The following is a 14,083-nucleotide window of genomic DNA, read 5'->3' as shown; positions in this document are numbered from 1 at the left end:
ATCACGCTCGTTCGCCTTTCGGCTGCGCAACAGCAGTAATAACAACAACAACAACACCAACGGCAATATAACTATTGTATCATATTGACTACGGTTCAGCAACACGCACGTAGGTTCTCTCCCGGCTCGACTCACTTGGCTCGACGACCCGAATCCGCAACGTGATTGGGACAAGCCCTTCCTCTTCGGCGCATACCCCGTCCAACTGGGCTTGTCCCGATCCCTGCCATTCATACAGTCGATTTTCGGAACCCCTAAACCACCTTGTCGCAGAGTTTTTGTCCCAGCCGGCCTGCTGATCCTGATCATCGCAGCAGACATCGATCGCAATGAAGAACGTCCTCGGCTTAGCCCTCGCGGCCTCGCTGGCGGCGAGCGCCACGGCGAACTCGCACCACCACCTCCACCGCCACGCCCGAAAGCACGTCGGAACCAAGGTTGTCGACAAGCGCATCGAGCAAGTGGAGGTCGTCGTCGTCGCTGCCGCGACCGCCTACGAGATGGCGGGAAAGCCCTATGAAGCGTCCAAGGCTGAGCAGTGTATTGAGCGTGGAGAGTGCGTTGTTGTTGGCGAGACGACGCCCACTCTGCCGCCGCCGCCGCCGCCGCCGAAGACCACGTCCGAGCCCAAGCCCGAGCCCACGACCACGTCCAAGGCACCTGCCAAGTTCATCGAGAAGCCTTCGCCATCGCCGCCCCCTCCCAAGAAGGAGCCGCCTCCTCCAGCCCCGTCGCAGGCTAAGCCCGCCAAGTCGAGCAGTTCCGGCAATGGAGGAACCGGTCTTACGGCGGAATTCCCAAGTGGAACAATCAAGTGCTCCCATTTTCCTTCCGACTACGGCGCAGTCGGTCTCGACTGGCTTAAAACCGGTCTCTGGTCAGGGCTTCAACATTGCCCAGGCCACAACCCAATCGAAGACACGGCTATTAGCTTCATCGAGACTCTTGTTGCCGGCGACACTTGCAAACCGGAAACCTATTGCTCGTATGCCTGCCCTCCCGGCTGGGAGAAATCTCAGTGGCCCAAGACCCAAGGAGCCACTGGACAGTCAGTTGGCGGCCTTTGGTGCAACAAGAGCGGGTTCCTTGAGCTGAGTCGGCCGAGCGTCAAGACTCTCTGTCAGAAGGGCGCCGGGGGCATCACCATCAAGAACGACCTCTCCGAGGTCGTCTCCACGTGCCGTACCGACTACAGCGGAACCGAGAATATGGTTATCCCTTTCGTCGCTCAGCCTGGATCCACGGTAGAGGTCACGAACCCTATGCAGTCCGAGACCTACGTTTGGCAGGGCAAGAAGACTTCGGCGCAGTACTATATCAACCCAATGGGTCTTGATAAGGAAGAGGCTTGCATCTGGGGGAGCGCCACGCGGCCCAATGTGGGCAACTGGGCTCCCCTTGTCCTGGGTGTTTCTCAGGATGAGAGTGGCGTCACGTGGATCGGCCTCCAGCCAAATTGGCCTACCAGCAGCGCCGTGCTTCCCTATACGGTGACGGTAACGGTCAATGGCAGCAAGCAGTGCTCGGTCACCCGCGGCAACTTCTCCAATGGCAACCCGAAAGGCTGCACGGTAAGTGGAGCCCTCAATGCACATTCGGGAACTGCACACAAGAGCCATTGCGTTCTAACCACACTTCTAGGTCTCTGCGCAGAAAGGCGACTCGGCCGTTGTTAGGTTTTCGTAGAGCAAGGGGAAGGGACAGTAAATCTTGACTGGTGTCGCTCTGGATCTTCATGTGCATATTCTTCTCGGCAGAGTATCCGAGGCTGCGGGCCATGGTATCGAGAGTGCCTGTGCGGAGGTTGAGATGCCAAGACCCCCATGGGGTGTTATTTTGATACTGCAGTTGGGGGACAAGGGGCCACGAGGGAACTCTTCGGCCAGGAGACGGCGCGGACTGGCAACGCTATTACAACCCGGTCCCGTCCCTCGTCGGCGCTGACCTGACTCGTTCTGGGGATTCGTGCCTTGTCGGTGCAGATGCCCCGCGGCGTCATTTTTGTCTTTTATCATTATTATTTTGGATAACTTCTCGGCCGCAGTTTAGTCTTGTGATATTTTTTTTTGGTTCAAAGTGGCGCATTTCTTTGATTCACAGCCAACCGCGGTGTTGAACAAGAGGCGTTTCCATCTGCGCTGAATGCGCTGAGGTTTCCTTGCAAGACGACCTGAAGGTGCGCAGATGTCTGTCCTCACCGGCATCCTCTGGCCTGAGCAAGTTGACCGCTGGTCGCAATGCGTATTATTGAGTTTCTATCCAAAAGCGACTATACAACAACCGTGGGTATCTACCGTACGCTCTTGCCCGAGGACATGTACCTTGGCAAGCACATCACCTTCCTCAAGGCCGTCGCCCGCTTTCTTCCTCTTGCCCGCTAGCCGAGAGCCTTTAAAACTCCATAGGGGTGGCGACCCCGGCCTCCTTGACCCGCCGCAGCTCATCGTGCCTTTCGGCTGCCTCTTCCTTGATCCTCTCCTCCACATCCTGCCTGATCGCCCCGAGATCCGGTGGTATGGCCTGCATCTGGACGCTGGGGGCGGCCTGGACGAAGCGCAGCTGCTCGCTGACGTGGTTCACGATGTCCTGCAGCCGCTTGGGCGGGTTCTTGTTCTGCCGGGGCTCGCCGAGGATCTGCTCAAGCGTGGGAAAGAGGGTTTCCTGCCGGAACTGGTCGCGCCACGGCGTGTGCTGGGGCAGCACGTCGCTGATCTTGTCCTGGCAGCCGATGGCGATACTAGTCTCGTACGTCCAGGCGCGGGCAACGTTTCTAGGCGTGTAGCCGCCGCCGCCGAAGAGGATGAGGGGCAGGTTCATGCGCTTGCAAAACTCTACACACGCGCCGTGGCCCTGGACTTGGAGGTTGAAGCGCCCGAGACGGTCGCCGGCCAGGGAGTCGGCACCACACTGGAGAGCAATTGCACTGGGTCGAAACTTCTCCACTATGCGGCTGATGATGGTGTTGAAGAGCATGTCGTACTGCTCGTCGGTGATGCCATCGTTGAGCGGGACGTTGACCGCGTGGTGAGCTCCCGGGTTCTGCTCGTTCTTCGGGCCGTTGTCATCGAGGGCCCCAGTTCCGGGGAAGAAGTTGTTTGGGTCGTATTTATGGAACGAAACCGTCATGACACGGTCTGTTGAGAAAAAGGCCTCCTCCACGCCATCGCCGTGGTGCACGTCGATATCGATGTATAGGACTCGAGGATAGTGGCGCAGCAGCTCAAGAATGGCGATGACAATGTCGTTGATGTAGCAAAAGCCCGACGCCTCCGCCTTCTTGGCGTGATGCAGGCCGCCTCCCCAAGCGATTGCAATATCTGACTGGTTCGCGCAAATCTTGCGGGCCGCATCCAGTGCGCTGCCGGCTGACATGGAGCAATAATCGTACAGACCCTCGAATAAAGGGCAGTCGCTACCTCCGAGGTTGAACTTGAGGTCCGGATTCTGATTCTCCACGTCGCGCGGGACGGGTTCGGGCAGCACGGTGCCGAGGAAGTCGAGGTAGTCGGTGGAGTGAAAGTCGGCGAGCTCTTCGTAGGTGGCAGCGCGCGAGACATAGTTGTCCATCGCGAACGACATGCCGTACGAGTAGATGAGGCTCTTGGAGAGGGTGAGGCGCCACGGCTTCATAGGGTGTGTAACGCCGAAGTGGTGCTTTTCCATCTCGGGGTTGCAGTGAAATGAGACGTTGTAGCCCTTTGGCCGGATGATGCCGGACTCCTCGGCCATGCGCTTGCACTTGTTAAAGAATTTGGCGTTGTCCAGCTCGCCCGCCAGACTAAGCGGCGCATCGTACCGCTCGACAATAGAGTCATTGCGGTCCACGTCAAGCTTGTGAGGGAGGTAATTTGGCTTGGGCACGCGGAACCGGTACGCGTCCATGTCCATGGCCACGGGGCCCGAAGAGAGGCCGGGACGGGCCTCTGTATGAGGGGGGAGAGAAGGGTAGTCAGTGAGAGAGGCGTGAGCCGACTATCCGCGCCGGGGCGTGACGGAGTGAATGTGGAGCTTGAGCGCAATGAAGCCGGATCCGACGTATGAAATGAGAAGAGTCGGGCGATTCGGCGGATGCGACGGGTGGCTGGGACTTTGCCGACTCTGGACGGTGCCTGGCCAGTATATAATATGTTGCGCGAAGAACTGGGGAGGGAAAGCGGCAGTCTGTGGAATGCCAGAGTCGTTGGCGCAAGGTGAGAGGGGTTGATCGTGCAGGTACAAATATGAGTTGCGAGTTGTGAGTTGAGATGATGGCGAAGGTGAGAGAGCAGGGCATGTCACGCCTGGGAGTCGCAAAGATGGCGCTAGTCCGGTTTCGAGCATAGCGCACAAGGCACGAAGTGCCCTGTATGTACTGCTCTGTACTGTTTGTGTCCTCTGGTGTCTCTTCACTGCGGGAGGGGCAGCACCGTTCGCTCGGGGGGCGGCAGACGGGAACTTGTGGCCATTTCCTGTGGGCCCAGACTCGGGCAACGGCACTCATTGTGTGTGGGTACTGCCTGCGTACCAGGCGGTACCTGCTGGCCAGGAGATGGCAGCCGTCCCGAAGACAAATGAAAGGAACACTGGAGCTGAAAGGGACTTATGAACAGGTACTTGATGGCCGGCTGTGGAGTACGGGTTTTGGCTAGTAGCACTTGATACTATATGTTTCTCAGCAAGTCTCCCAGCGGCCCAAGCAGCACTAGGACGAGCAAACAGCCAACCGGCACCGCGGGGCAGCGAGGCTGCCTTCCCGACTTGGCCAAGGCAAGGCTGGATCCAACCGCTGGCCGGCCAAGGGCAGAAAAAGTTGGCCTGTCATCGCCACTGGGTTTCGCATCACGGGCGTCTCTCCAACGACGTGCATACTCGTGCGCATCGTCCATCCGCAGCCTCGCCAGCAACGTCCCGACGTTCGCCTCCACCATCTTTTCATCCCATCGCCATCCAACCCTCACTCTTTTAGAGGCTGCGCTCCACGCATCAGATTGACTGACACGCGGGGAGCGACGCCCTCACATACCATTTTGCTTCGAGGTGAGAGCCGCGCACACCCATTTCGTCGCGAGCTGCCGGGCAACCGTTTATCCAGCCCAGCGGCTGCGAGGTCGGAGGCACCCATTTCCCCGTCTCCTGCATCTTCTCGAGCGAGAAGGGCGTGCGTCCTTTACATCTGCCAGACAACATCTCCGGCGCGGCTTGCGCTTCGTCTGTTTCCGCATCGGATCCGATACCGCCCCGTCCAACCGACGCCTCGCGCAGGACGGATACGCTTGCCCTTCCAAGGCAGACGGCGTGTTGCACCTTTGGCGCGGGGGAGCCTCGGGTGGCCTGGCCGAGGCTTGTCCCAGTGGAGCAGAGTCAGTCGGTCACTTCCTCCAGGTTGGGCAGGCAGGCAGGCTCACGGTCTGCTGGACCTCTCACTGAAAGCACCCACCTGGGCACTGGGGGAACCGCAGCCAGCACCGAATCAGCGACTTTGGCGCTGCGCGTGTCCCATCACTTCCAGCGGCCCGTCCACCGCCTTCGCCCGTCCCCCACTGGTGCACCGGCACGGGCTTCTAGCCTTCGCTAGCAGCGCTGGCTGGCTGCAGTTGTCTTACCTACACGCCCCCGAGGATTCTTCCTTCCACTGGGTTCCCTGAAGCCTGCATCAATACTGCCTCCATCGGCAGCCGATCCGCCGCCCCCATTCTTGCGCCGCCTCGCGATTTTCCCGTGGCGTTGTCTGATTCTTTATTTACTTTTCTACATTCTCTTCCCCGCAGCCGCGACAATCACTCAAGCCTGCTCTTTTATGCCTTTTTCAAGCGTTGTCGCACAGGCGCCATAGACACCTTTTTTTTTTCCTGCACATGATTTTAGACGCTTTCGCTGGGGTCCGTCCCAAGATTGACCATCATGCCTAGAGACGACTTGTCCATCGACTTCGTCAAGAGGATGCCTCAAGCCGAGCCCCTCGACCCGGGCTTGATCCTTGACGACTGGATCAACCGCGTCCAGAATCTGCCCGAGGAGATCCGGTTTATGCAGGACGAAATCGCCGACAAGGACAGACAGTACAACGAGTGCATCCGAACCATCGAGGACCGCGACGGCAAGATACAAAAATGGATCAAGTCGAATGGGAGCCACGAGGCGAACCCTAAGGAGGAATTGCTGCGTGCTCAGATCCGCGATGCCTACGCTCGCGCCGACAAGATCTCGCAGGACAAGATCGCCCTCACACAGAGGCTACAAGCCATCATGGACAAACATCTGCGCAGCCTCGACGTTCAGATAAAGCTGCTCTACGACCGCGCAGAGCCTGGCTTCACCGACCCTGACGAGGTGCCTTCGCTCCTCCGGCCCAGCGCCGCCAACCACACCGCCCCGTCGATCCGGCCCATCAACCCGTCCGCGCACATGGCCGCCGCTGGTCCTATCCCCTCGCCCCTGAACCCAGCGCATGCCTCCTCGAACCCAGCAACCACGCGCCTGCCCACGCACCCCAGCATCCGGCAGGCACAAGCCCAGCAGACGCTCAACCAGCACCCAGCTTCAGCCCCCGCCACACCGGCTGCGAGCATCATCCTCAACCGACAACGCGAGAGCTCGGCCGGCCCTGCCACCAAGCGCGGCCCCCGATCCAGCACAGGGCCCGGAAACGCGCCGGCAGCATCGAGCGGACTTGCGAGACACTCATCGTTGGGACCCGGCATCTCCAAGGCGGGCCCGGGTGCTGGTGCCGGGGCTGCGGTTAGGGCGGGTAGTGCTGGTCCGCGTGCAGGCTCGGTCAAGGCGGGCTCAGCTGCCGGAAGCCGGCGAGGCACCCCGACTGCCACAGCACGTAAAAAGGCCCCCAACAAGTCGTCGCTGTCCCGAGTGAAGAAGGCGTCGGCGCGAAACTCACCTGCTTCGACGGCGGATAGTGACCTGTCGGAAGCGGAGAGCATGAGCGCCGGAGAAGAGGAAGAGGGTGCCGATAACCGTTCTGCGGGCACGCCGGCGGCCGACGGCAAAGACGCCGACGGCGACGAGGCTGTAGGAGACGCCGAAGACGAGGATGAGGAAGGCGGGGACGAGAAGACCTACTGCCTTTGCCATAACGTGAGCTATGGGGATATGGTGGCCTGCGACAACGACAATTGCCCCTATGAGTGGTTTCATTGGTCGTGCGTTGGCCTTAAGAGCGAGCCTAACGGGACGTGGTACTGTCCGGTGTGCACGGAGAAGTTCCAGAAGAAGAGCAAGTAGGCGGAGGGGTGACCGACTTTGCGTCGCATCATGATGGCATGTGGGTTGGCGTTACAGGACTCAGGCGGGTATGCCTCTGGCGTTTCGGCTGCTTTAGTAAACATGATATACCCAAAGCTGCCTCGGGGTCGGTAGTAATAGCAGTACCCCATGGACAAGCGTCGTGATGGATTCTCCAGTCTTGGTGTGCAGAAAATGGTGCGCCTTCTGGCATAATGTCTGTTCAACTTGCTTCTATGATGCGCCGCGCTAGCCATCAACCATGTGGTCGTCGGACGCAGCTGTAGGAAGATCGCAGCGTACGACACCGCGAGCAACCCCGCCAGCCTCTTCTCGAAGCTTAGTGACGGTAGCCCCCCTTGCGCGGGCCTTGTCGACAAAGTCGTCGAGAGATCCGCCGACGCCGAAATAGAGCCTCTTGGCAGCCACGAAAGCGGTCGCGTGGACTGCGGGAACAGCCTGTTCACGGCGCAGGATTGCGAGCATGGTCTCGTTGAAAGCCTCGAGGGCAAAGGGGGAGTAGATAGTTTCCGCCCCGAGAAGCAGAATGACGCCGGGCGCGTGAGACTGGCCGTAGACGGAACTTCCGGAAAGGCTGTAGAGCAAATCGACAAAGTCTTGGGACCAGCCGCCGGAGAGGAATGTCAGGGTCACGTTGCGCTCTTGCAAGTTCTTCTCGAAGGCTTGGAGCAGGTCTGGGGTGATTTCGAGTTCGCCGTCAATGGAGAAGGCGCCCTGGAGGGCGGGGCGCTGTTGGCGCCGGTGGTGGAGGGCCCAGGCGAGGAGGAAGTTGGGCAAGGTGACGAGCTGGAGGACGGAGGGATTGTAGTCGGCCAGGATGAAGGTGAAGGGCTGCGGCGAAGGGGCGGCATCTAGGGCCAAGAACAATTGGAAGAGGGCCAGCGAGGGCAATGCCGTACCGCAGCCGAGCTGAAGTGCGTGCGCCCAATGTTAGCAGAGTGCTTCTCCTCTTGTATGAGCGGGAGCACGCCGGTGCTTACCTCGATGGAGCGGACGGGCCGGCCTTGCAATGTGGAAGGATGGCTCTGCGACGCCAGCACCTTGACGAGGTCGACACTGCTCTCCCAGCTCTTGAAGCCGCCCTCGTAGACGCCCGTCTTGACGTCGTGCTCGCCCAGGCCCTCGGCCGCGCGGCCATGGTCGTCGTCGTCCTCGGCCATGAGCTGGACGCGGACGTCCCAGAGCTCGCGGCGCGGGATGCGCAGAGGAGAGCCATCGTCGAGCGTCAGGTCGACGAAGTCGTAGGCAATCTTGGAGGGCAGCCGAGCGAGCAGGTCCGCGACGGGGTGGTGCGTGGGCGGCAGCTGCGGTTTGCCTGCGACGGGGAACGCGCTGTTGGCGGTGGTTGAGGGTTTGGTGATGAGAGGCGCAGGCGCAGGTACAGGCTGCGCTGCGGCGTCTATGTCGTCGCCCGAGAAGCCAAAGGAAAAGGCCATTGCTGCGGCGCGTGGGTAGTTTTTCTCGCGGCGACAGGGCGAACGCAAAGCGGTGGCAGGTGAGTTGAGAGGTTTCGCGTTTTATATCTCGAAGCTTGCGCATGTGAGTGAAGAGTGAGAAGCCTGTCTCGGTGTGTTGTTTCTGTCGGTGGGGCCGAATTTTCGGCAGCTCGACCCGCCGGCCGGGGGGCAGCAAGCAGCTTAACCGACCGACGTTCAAACCACCAACATCATCCACGGTCCCTCTCACGATGCGCCAATCGCTCTCACGACTGGCGTCCGCCGCGGCGCAGGGCGGGCTCCGGCCCAAGCCGACGGCCCTGCTGCCGCCCATACCGCTCTACCGGCGGCTGCTGCGCGCGCACCGCAAGCACCTGCCAGCCGACATGCGCGTTCTGGGCGACGAGTACATCAAGGCCGAGTTCCGCGCCCACCGCAACATTGACAACCCGGCGCATCTCGTGAGTCTGATCCCCGCGTATCGGCCAACGGCTACGGGGCCTTTGTCTGCTTCCTGAGCGGTGGTAGCGGCGGTGGCTGACGACCGTGGTGCCCGCGGCTACTAGATTGGCTTCTTGACCGAGTGGCAGCTGTACGCCCAGAAGATCGAGGGCGACGCTTGGGCTGGCGAAAAGATTGAGCAGGGAAAGCTCGAGAAGATGAGCGGTGAGCTATTTCCGGCTTCTTCATCATCCTTCCATTACCTCTAATCACAAGGAATCATCACACTGACGTGCTGCACCGGCGCAGAGGAGCAAATCCAGCAGTTGTATGAGCTGATGCAGGCCATACAAAAGCATCGGGGGGAGGGAGGCTCCAATTGAGGGGCCTGCAGCTTCAGGATTGGGTGGGATTGTAACTGTAGTAGTATTGCCTTGTACATTAGAACGCCTTCTAGTATCTAGACTCCATCGCTTCGACGATCCAGTTGGCCCGGATCGCGCTGACCTTCTTGGCGTAGTTCTTGTTCGTGAACACGTGCTCTAGAAACATGATGGCCTCCTTCTTCTGGCCGTGCAAGACGCTTGCCGGGTGGATGGCCACCACATGCTTGCCCTGGATCGTCACGTAGCTGCCGTCTGGCGCCAGCATCGCCGTCTTCATCGCGAAGCCCCTCATGAAGCACTTGAGGACCATGTCCGCCCTCTCGGGGTCTATTGGCGTGAACGGTTGCGGGTCTGGCGGCGGCGCTTCCGCCAGCAGCTTCTCCTTGAGGCACATGCCCCGGAGCTGCCGGCGAATGTTGAGCGCCTGTCTTATGTTGCGCAGGTTGATCTTCCTCTGCTTGCACCAGTCGGTCCTGTCGGCGTTCTCTCCCGTGTAGCGCTGCATGGTTGTCAGGTATGTAATGATGTCACCCTCGCGCCTTTGTATTTCTTTGCGCAGAGTCCCCGCCTGTTCCTGGGCCTCCTCTGATTGTAGTTGCAAGAAGATGTCGTCGCCGGCAGTGATGCAGGATACAATGTCTATGGCCTCGATCACGCAGTCAAACTCGGGCTTTGCGGCCGCCAGCAAGACCGCGCCATACGGTGCCGGTAGGGGAAACCTCGCCATCTTCTCTCCCGCCGGCGTGATGGCCCCGTCGTCGGCGAGGGCCCCCAAGTAGTGCAGGTGAAGCAGAGCCTTTTCAATAGATTCAGTCCCGGGTGTGTCCATGAGAGGGAATGCCAACACATCGTGGATGCCTCGCGCCTTCATCGTCAGCACGGCGCCGAGGACATCATTGCGCAATATCTCGGGAAGATCCGCATCCTGGAAGGTCTCGAAAGTGCTCTCAGTGTACAGCCGAAAGCATTTGCCAGGGCCTTCACGACCCGCGCGACCGGTTCGCTGTAGCGCCGACGACTTCGATATGACCTTGGCGAGGAGCGACTCCATCCCGAGGCGCGGACGGTACTTCTTTACCTTGGCCTTGCCACAGTCCACCACGTACCGAACGCCAGGAACCGTGACAGACGTCTCGGCAATGTTTGTGGCCAGGACGATTTTGCGCGTGAACGACGCTTTGACGGGCAGGAAGGCGTCGCGTTGCCCTTCCATTGTGAGCTGTCCATAGAGAGGGCAGACCTTGATTTTGGGAACATTCGAGGCGAGAGTCGAGGCGTATTCCTCGATGAGCTTTTGGGCCGACTCAATCTCCTCTTGGCCAGTGAGAAATGCAAGGATGTCTCCAGGAAGAGGCTCCTCGAGGTGGATTTTGAAGATGCGTTTCAAGAGGGCGTCTTGAATGTCGGGGACTGGCCGCGGCTCATGAACTACCTCGACAGGGAACTGGCGGCCTTTTATTCGAAGCACCTGAACGCGCTCTGAACTTTCGTCCTTGATCGGAATGTCACTGAAGAATTGCCGGATGCCATCGACATCTGCAGTAGCGCTCATGATGATGACCTTGAGGGGAATACCGCCTCGGCCTTTCAAGTCTCCCATCAAGATCTGCTTCAGGAATCCAACGAGCAGATCAACATCCAGGCTCCTTTCGTGGATCTCGTCGACGATCACGGCGCTGTATTGCCGTAAATGCGGATCCCGTAGGAGCTCTTGAAGTAGTGTACCCTCGGTGAGGAACTTGATCTTTGTCCCTCGCGGGACCTGGTGGTCGAACCGTACCGAGTAACCGACAAGGCCATCCGGCTTCCCCTTCCCTAGAGGCGTTCCAGCTTCGCGAGATACTCGTTGGGCCAAGGTGGTCGCCGCGACCCGCCTGGGCTGCGTGATGGCTATGGTTCCGCCGACGCCAACTTCGTCCTGGGAACCTTGCAGTTTGACTTTTCGGCGCTGGCACCAGGACTCCTGGTAGAGGAACTGCGGCACCTGCGTACTCTTTCCGGAGCCTGTTTCACCCACCAGGACGAGGATGTGGCTGTCGCGCGATCGAAGCGCGGCCTGGATCTCGGAGCGATGCTGCCAGATGGGGAGGTCCTTCCTCGTTTTGAGCAGCTGCGGGTCCTCGTGGCTGTTGGCGCGCGGCTTTTCCTTCTTGTCTTGCCTGGCCAGACGTGGCTTGCCACGCTTCGTCTCTGCGGTTGCGACATTGTCGGGGGCTACTGATGGTTCCTGCGATGGCGCGGTCGAGTCTGATGGAGTCGCTGGCAGCGGTGTCTTGGAGGCCTTGGGGGTTGGGTCCAGGTAACTGTCGAGGGAGAAGGCCTTGCCTCCGATTGTGATCACATTGGACGGCTGCTGCTTTTTACGCCTCTTGGCAGGCTGCTCTGCGCTGCCCGAGGCCATGTTTCTCGCTGCTGATGTGTTGAGAGAGCCGTGCTTCGTGAGAGACTGCCGTAGTTGAGTTGGCGTGGTGGATGGCGCATGAAAATTATTCTGGGTCACCAGCAAAAGTGTTAGTTGAATTGGAGGTACTTGGTGGACCCGCCACGCGCCGTGTGTGTACGAGTACCTTTGGTCACCACTTGAAAGCCTGCCCCCCCCAGGCGTGCCAGAGACGACATCAGCACCGACGTACAGGTATCCGAGTCGCACTTTCGCCATTTGCGAGCGGAAGCGCTGGCGCAAATGCTAGGGAGATTGCCATAGTCTTGTACCCTGCTTGATGTCACCACTCATCTGCCTGACAATGTGTCGTGCAGACAGCCTCATGCACATAAGAACATGTCGACATCACAACCACTCGGCACTCAAAGCGATTCTTTGTTGTCGAGTGTGCATTTCTGTACGAAGTCGCCTACAAGAAAGACACTCGCTAGTCTGATCGGAGAGCTTCAGTGAAGAGAGTCGACGTCCGAGACGTGACGTTTTGCCTTCCAAGAGCACGACCCGCTCCAGCATAAACCGTGCCTTGAGCGGCGTCCCCGCCACTTCTTCACAATTGATTCCTCATTACAGTTGGTTAGGCTATGCGTAGGTGGCATGGAGCATGTAAGGCAGCGGATTGACGCCAAGTCCTTCTCTTCAAAGCCTCGTCGAGCCGCCTGCCAAACAACGAGTGCCACCGTCACCAACGCCTTTCATGGAAGCGAGTCTGTGCTGCTCGCAATGCAATAATGCCGGATATTCAAGCGCCACCCAAATTCCCGCGCCTGCGCTGGTTTCAATAATTTATCGGATACGGGCCAACCGCTCCCTGTTCATGCGTGTGGCGTCGTCCACCGCATCGCTCTGTCGCCGGAGGTCAGTAAGAAGCGAGACTTCGAGAGCGCACGGGCGGAACATACCTTGGTCATGATCCTGTCAATCTGCTTGTTCTGTGAGTCCACCTCCTTGCCAATGGCCCGGCCCACCATGTTCATCATCGACACCTGGCCCTCGAGCTCAGTGATGCCGTCGTCGATTTGGTCTTCGAGTTCGTCGGCACCTTCCTCATCGTCCAGGTTGAACTTGCCATAGTCCTTCTTGCGAGGCTGCTGCCGAGGACGACCTGCGGAGTTGATGTCGCGGAACGTGGATTCCATGCGTTGGTTAGCGGTGTAGCCGTCGCGACGCGTCGCCTCTCGCTGATCTCGCTCCGAGCGATGGCGGTTCATGACCTCATCGTCAGCCTTTTGCTGGCGCTGTTTGGAGGTGAAAGGGTTGCCGACGTGCACAGCAAACATGCTTCGGTTGAGTGTCTTCAGCTCCGCCGCCCTGTCCTGGGCAATCTTGTTTTGATTCGCGGCCAGATCGAGGTTCTTCTCCGTGTTGTGGAGTCGCTCGCCTTGGGCGCCGAGCCGGGCAAGTGTCGCCTGTCCGACCTCGTTGGCTTGCCTGGCCATCTGTACCGAGCGTGAGACCGACGCGGCGCTCTCTTGCTGAACCTGTCGTTTCTCCGACAAGATGGCTTGATACTCAGCCTCCTCTTGCTCCTCTGCCGTCAGCTCCCGCTGCTCGCCGTAGCCGCCATACGAACCCCCAGCGGTCCCCGATTGCCCATACGCGCCCGAGGCGGCAGTTGTAGCGGCTGCTGGAGGTTGCTCTGCTCTGTTTGAGAGGCGTTCCTGAGCACCAGAAAAGAGGGCATCGCGGTTCTCGTCGGGCGCGTTGTCGTTTGCCCGCCCGAAGCCACCGTAGCCACCGGGGCCTCTAGCACCAGCCGTGGGAGTGGCGTTGCTGCTGCCTCCGTAGCGATCTGAGCCATAGCCTCCGCCTGAGCCGTAGCGGTTGGCACCATAGCCCGACGGCTGCGGCGCAGAACCGTAGTTGTCTGGGTCGCGAGGCGCCTCGCTATGCGAGGGGGGCCCAGCCGGAGCGCCGCCGGGTCGCGGGCCACCGCCGATGCCTTGGCGGGCCTGCTGGTAGGGGGTTATATTGGCGTACTTAGCGGTATCGGCGTATGGATCGCTCGCGGGGCCTTGCTGGGCATAGGGGTTGTCGGACTGTGGCGCTGGAGATGCTTTCTTGCGGCCGAAGAGGGCAGAGCGGTTGGAGTCGTCGCCATCGTCACCGCTGCCGCCCTTCTTGCCGAAGCCAAACTTCTTCAT

The 14,083-nt window shown here is 59.8% G+C and overlaps 6 protein-coding genes across 6 annotated transcripts; 2 read left to right on the top strand and 4 right to left on the bottom strand.

The window, feature by feature from the left end:
• Positions 1-329: 329 nt before the first annotated feature.
• On the top strand, positions 330-1,686 carry PLICBS_006927 (uncharacterized protein; the record flags this gene model as incomplete). The annotated part of the gene is made up of 2 exons (XM_018320311.2): positions 330-1,571; positions 1,642-1,686. The coding sequence occupies 2 exons, from the start codon at positions 330-332 to the stop codon at positions 1,684-1,686; spliced, it is 1,287 nt and encodes a 428-aa protein (XP_018180208.2).
• A 705-nt stretch (positions 1,687-2,391) lies between these two features.
• Positions 2,392-3,888, bottom strand: PLICBS_006926 (histone deacetylase; the record flags this gene model as incomplete). Its single annotated transcript, XM_018320310.2, has 1 exon — positions 2,392-3,888. The coding sequence occupies one exon, from the start codon at positions 3,886-3,888 to the stop codon at positions 2,392-2,394; it is 1,497 nt and encodes a 498-aa protein (XP_018180207.1).
• A 3,576-nt stretch (positions 3,889-7,464) lies between these two features.
• On the bottom strand, positions 7,465-8,672 carry PLICBS_006925 (uncharacterized protein; the record flags this gene model as incomplete). Its single annotated transcript, XM_018320308.2, has 2 exons — positions 7,465-8,145; positions 8,217-8,672. The coding sequence occupies 2 exons, from the start codon at positions 8,670-8,672 to the stop codon at positions 7,465-7,467; spliced, it is 1,137 nt and encodes a 378-aa protein (XP_018180205.2).
• A 251-nt stretch (positions 8,673-8,923) lies between these two features.
• PLICBS_006924 (acetate non-utilizing protein 9) lies at positions 8,924-9,382 on the top strand (the record flags this gene model as incomplete). The annotated part of the gene is made up of 2 exons (XM_018320307.1): positions 8,924-9,133; positions 9,239-9,382. 2 exons carry the CDS (start codon positions 8,924-8,926, stop codon positions 9,380-9,382), a joined length of 354 nt encoding a protein of 117 aa, XP_018180204.1.
• A 184-nt stretch (positions 9,383-9,566) lies between these two features.
• On the bottom strand, positions 9,567-11,900 carry PLICBS_006923 (putative ATP-dependent RNA helicase dhr2; the record flags this gene model as incomplete). Its single annotated transcript, XM_018320306.2, has 1 exon — positions 9,567-11,900. The coding sequence occupies one exon, from the start codon at positions 11,898-11,900 to the stop codon at positions 9,567-9,569; it is 2,334 nt and encodes a 777-aa protein (XP_018180203.2).
• An 825-nt stretch (positions 11,901-12,725) lies between these two features.
• PLICBS_006922 (uncharacterized protein) lies at positions 12,726-14,083 on the bottom strand (the record flags this gene model as incomplete). The annotated part of the gene is made up of 2 exons (XM_018320305.2): positions 12,726-12,785; positions 12,842-14,083. The coding sequence occupies 2 exons, from the start codon at positions 14,081-14,083 to the stop codon at positions 12,726-12,728; spliced, it is 1,302 nt and encodes a 433-aa protein (XP_018180202.1).

Source organism: Purpureocillium lilacinum (genome assembly GCF_023168085.1).
Source record: "Purpureocillium lilacinum CBS 284.36 DNA, scaffold_5, whole genome shotgun sequence".
In the NCBI taxonomy this organism is placed as follows: Eukaryota; Fungi; Ascomycota; class Sordariomycetes; order Hypocreales; family Ophiocordycipitaceae; genus Purpureocillium; species Purpureocillium lilacinum.
Note: the sequence above shows the minus strand (reverse complement) of the source record. Positions and strands in the feature narration are given on the sequence as shown.